This window comes from Salvia splendens, chromosome 10, assembly GCF_004379255.2.
Source record: "Salvia splendens isolate huo1 chromosome 10, SspV2, whole genome shotgun sequence".
Classification (NCBI taxonomy): Eukaryota; Viridiplantae; Streptophyta; class Magnoliopsida; order Lamiales; family Lamiaceae; genus Salvia; species Salvia splendens.
The window spans coordinates 25047046-25052013 of NC_056041.1; the positions used below are offsets into that span (position 1 = coordinate 25047046).

The 4968-nt window shown below is 38.6% G+C and overlaps 1 protein-coding gene across 1 annotated transcript; it reads left to right on the top strand.

The window, feature by feature from the left end:
* The first annotated feature begins 1055 nt into the window (after window positions 1–1055).
* Window positions 1056–4758, top strand: LOC121753183 (cellulose synthase-like protein E6). The gene is made up of 7 exons (XM_042148384.1): window positions 1056–1509; window positions 2363–2681; window positions 2757–2897; window positions 2967–3098; window positions 3164–3376; window positions 3450–3665; window positions 3755–4758. Exons 1-7 carry the CDS (start codon window positions 1253–1255, stop codon window positions 4634–4636), a joined length of 2160 nt encoding a protein of 719 aa, XP_042004318.1. The 5' UTR covers window positions 1056–1252; the 3' UTR covers window positions 4637–4758.
* Window positions 4759–4968: the final 210 nt, after the last annotated feature.

Here is a 4968-nt window from a genome sequence, read left to right on the forward strand (position 1 = left end):
GAATTTGTGCACATCCCGAAATGCATATTCTTGTGGGATAGAGAGTAAATTTTTTTATTAAAATAATAATAGTAGTCCTTCCATCCCATAAAAATATGAGCGTTTGAAATAACATTAAAATTACAATTGATAAAGTAAGAGAGATGAGGAGAAAAATAATCAAAGTTGTATTAGTATATAATAGGACTTACATTATTATTAGTGATTGATGAGTTATAATAATGAGTCATAGTGATATAAGTTTTAAATATATTAATAAAGATGTAATCAGATGCATATTATAAATATTGTACAAATTCCAAACTATGATGTAGGTTTGGAAAATGTCAAGAGAAAATATCAATAGAAAGTCTCAACTGTTCATATTACGTGACGAGGAATACATTATTTTACGTTGTGCATATGCAACAGGCGGCGACACGTCATTGCATAAGTCTAAAAAAATTGGGGAAAAAGAAAAATAAAAGAATGTAAAAGATAAGTAAAGGATAGGTCTATATTAAAGTTGCCATATTTGACTTTTCTGCAAATGGCCAAGCGCGACAGTTGATAATCATGACGATATATAGTGGAAATTCAATACGATTCATTAATTAGGGATAAATATAAAACTCATACGAAATATAGTACGTTTGTTTCGTATTAGTATAAAAAGTTTAAAGTTGGCATAAATCATACAAAAGTTTCTTTCGTGTTTCAATTTAGTATATTCCGTTATATGTGTTTAAACGGTGTTAACTTTTTACTTATATGACGTGCAAACCATGAAATAATGATAAAAAATTTTATATCAATATGAAAAAATCAAAAAACTTTTTTGCACCAATATGAAACAATAATGAAACAATTTGTACTTCACATAGACAAAGAGTTAACGCCGTTTAAACACATATAACAGAATGTACTAAATTGAAACACGAATAAAACTTTTTGTATGATTTATGTCAACTTCAAACTTTTGTACTAATAGGAAAAGTGTGATACAATCCCACTCATTACTGACGCTTTTAGAGTCAGTCTTCTGTTAAAGTTAAAGCAGAAGTAATTGAGGTACTTCCACTCCAGCTCACCATAAGCTTATCTATGAAAGAATCAATAATTACCAAAGAATCATCATAAACAGTAGTCGTGTGGGACGCATTTTCCTCTATATAATTCCAAAATCAAGAGTGAAGAAAGCAACTGATTTGGAACATGCAAAGTGAATTTTTTATAAAAAACAAAATTTGAGAGAGTGAGATTGAGAGTGAGAATGGGAGGAGATGCTGATTTGTTTGAGACGCGAGCAGGGAGAGGTAGAGCAGTGCACAGAGGATTGTGTGTAACAATATTAGCAGGCATAGTTTGTGTTTGGATTTACAGACTAAGTCACATCCCTGAATTGGGAAGATTCAGCTGGATTGCGATGCTCTGTGCCGAGGCCGTCTTGGGATGCTACTGGGTTATCTCTCAGTCCGGCCGCTGGGCCGTTGTCTACCGCTTCCCCTTCAAGGATAAGCTTTCCTCAAGGTACCCAACTCTCAGTTCACTTATAGATACAAGTAGTATATATGTTATGCTTATGCTAGTTTGATTTGTTCAAGTTTTATGATTTGGGTTGAGTGTTGTTTATACCTTAATTCAATCGTAGTTGTTTAGTTTTCAAGATTGTATCTCGAGATTGAATATATAGGGAGTGTTCGGTTTGCAAGATTGTATCCCGAGATTAAATATGTAGAGTGTTTGGTTCATGAGATTCAATCCTACAATTCAATCTTAGATGGATAATCATGGGATAATTAGTCATAGTTAAATGACTAAAATAATCTCACAACTCAGTCCAAAATTATATCTTGTTATTATTATTTTTTTTCTTTGAAACCGAACAAAACTATAGTGTGTTTGGTTCATGAAATTGAATTTCACAACTCATGTCTATATGAATAATCATATGATAATTAGTTATAGCCAACACCCTCTAGATTATATCTTGGTACTTTATCTAGGAAATTGAACATCACCTTAATATATCTTGATACCCAACTCTCTATTCCTATATAGATAGAAGTAGTATATGTTATGCTTATGCAAGTTTGATTCGTTCAACTTTTATTCTTTGAGTTGAGTGTTATCTATATACATTAGTTCAATTGTAGTTGTTGTGACCAAAAGACACTTAGGGGTTGTTCAGTTTTCAAGATTGTATCTCGAGATTGAATGTATAGTGTTTTGGTTTATAAGATTGGATCTCACAATTCAATACTAAACTGATAATCATGTGATAATTAGTCATATCTTGGTATTATTTTTTATCTAGGAAACCGAACACTACCTTAATATATTGAATCTTGAAATATATAATTCGGCCTCGGCTTGTTTGCAGATACGGAGAGAAGGTGCCACCGGTTGATGTGTTTGTTTGCACAGCTGATCCAGTTCTAGAGCCGCCCTCTCTGGTGGTGAACACGGTTTTATCGGTCATGTCCTACAATTATCCATCCCACAAACTCAGCGTCTATTTATCAGACGACGGCGGCTCTCAACTCACTTTCTATGCTCTCTTTGAGGCCTCTCTGTTTTCCAAATACTGGATACCTTTCTCCAAGAAATACAACGTCGAGCCTAGGTCCCCTGCAGTCTATTTTTCTCTCACCAACGCTGTCGATGATTCCAGTTTCGCGCGAGAATGGACTCATGTTAAGGTGAAACTAATGAGTTTAAGTTGAAACCATTTCATTTTAGACAAACATTGTAGTAATTAATTTGTTTTGCATCAGCGGCTGTATGAGGAGATGAAAGGCCGCATTGATTCAGCGGCTGCAAAGGGGTCTGTTCCGGAGCACATGAGGGATCAGCATAAAGGTTTCTCCGAGTGGAATTCCAAAGTCGAAAAGAAGGATCATCATTCCATTGTTCAGGTTATTCTCAGCTCATATCCTCATCCTCCTCTGTTTAATTAGGAGTGATATTAAAGTTGTGTGTTTCAGATTTTGATAGATGGATGGAATCCTGAAGCAACTGATGTTGAGGGGAACAGATTGCCCACGCTAGTGTATCTGTCCCGCGAAAAGAGGCCGGGATGGCCTCATAACTTCAAGGCTGGATCAATGAATGCATTGGTAAATCAATCAACAAACTAATAAATTCATCTCTTTGAGAATGATCGCAATTGTTTTTGCTGCAGATAAGAATGTCGTCTGTGATCAGCAACGCGCCAATCATTCTCAACGTGGATTGTGATATGTACGCGAATGATCCCGATGCAATCAAAGACGCACTCTGCTTCTTTTTGGACGAAAAGCATGGCTCACAGACATGCTACGTCCAATATCCTCAGCAGTATAACAATATCATCAAGAATGATATTTATGGAAATCAAAACTTTGCAACTGACAATGTATGCCTTCACTTTATACTTGAATAATAATTTATGGAATCGTTGTTTGATGAATTAACTTGTGGTGATGAAGATTGAGCTCTCGGGCTTAGATGGTTTCGGTGTGGCCCTATACGTTGGCACTGGATGTTTCCACAGGAGGGAAAGCCTATCGGGGAAAAAGTACTCCGGAAATCACAGGATTGAAAGCGGAGACAACATAAAGAAGGAAAGTGTGGAAAAGCTAGAGGATGCTGCAAAGGCCTTAGCCAATTGTAGCTACGAGAAGGGCACTCTGTGGGGAAAGGAGGTTTTCGCCTCGTCTCTCTTGCTAAACAATGAATGGGAAAACATTAGGCACAGAATGAATGACTAGTCTGTTTTGATGTATCTATGCAGATGGGATTGGTGTACGGATGTCCCGTGGAAGACATAGTGACGGGCTTATCCATTCAATGCAGGGGTTGGAAACCGGCGTACTACAATCCGAGCAAGCACGCCTTCAAAGGGGTTGCACCGACAACCCTGGACGTGGCTCTCATTCAGCACTCAAGGTGGTCCGAGGGCATGTTCCAGATCTTCCTCTCCAAGTACTGCCCCTTCATCCTCGGCCGTGGGAAGATCAGCCTCGGTGGCCAGATGGGATACTGTATCTACCTCCTATGGCCCGTGCTTTCCTTGCCTACGCTCGTCTATGTTGTCATCCCACCTCTTGCGTTGCTCCGCGACGTGCCCTTGTTCCCAAGTGTTTCTAGTTCGTGGATGGTTGCCTTTGCGTACGTCTTCGCAGCCAAGACTGCTTACAGCCTGGCAGAGGATGTTGCGGTCGGGGATACGGTGAAAGGGTGGTGGAACTTGCAGCGGATAGTGGTGATTAGGCGGATGACGGCCTATTTATTGGCGTTGATAGAGACGGTTATGAGGATGTTAGGGCTATCGCAGTCGGCATTTGTGCTGACTGCGAAAGTGGTGGACGATGAGGCGGAGATGAGGTACAAGAAGGGGTTGATTGAGTTCGGGAGCTCGTCTATCATGATGGTTATCGTTGCAACGGTTGCGCTGCTCAACCTTGTGGCGTTCGGGTGGGGGGCGGGGAAGGCGCTGTGGTTCGCGGAGGAGGTGTTGTGGCCGCAGCTCGCCGTGTGCGGAGTGTGGGTGGTGTTGAGTTTGCCAGTGTACGAAGCACTCTTCTTTAGGAGGGATAAGGGAAGCATGCCGTTGCAAGTCACAGTGAAGTCGTTGATTGTAGTGTCCACAGCAATGCTCATTTGTGTCTTCTAATGCATAACTCTCAGGTTTTGTATTCACCTACTTTATTGAGCTCTAATGCTCCACTCCTATTCCTACTCATTTTAAATAGGAGTAAAACAATGTTTTTATTAAATAATATTCTCTCCGTCACATAAATTTTGTCACATTTATCTATTTCCGTCTGTACCATAAAATTTTTTACAATTCACTTTTTATCATTTTTAATAGTGACCTCATATTCCACTAACTCATTACAATTCACATTTTATTATAAAATTAATATATAAAAGTATGACTCACTCTCAACTAATTTTTTTAAGTCACTTTTCATTATATTTTTTAAAATTCGTGCCGGTTAAAGT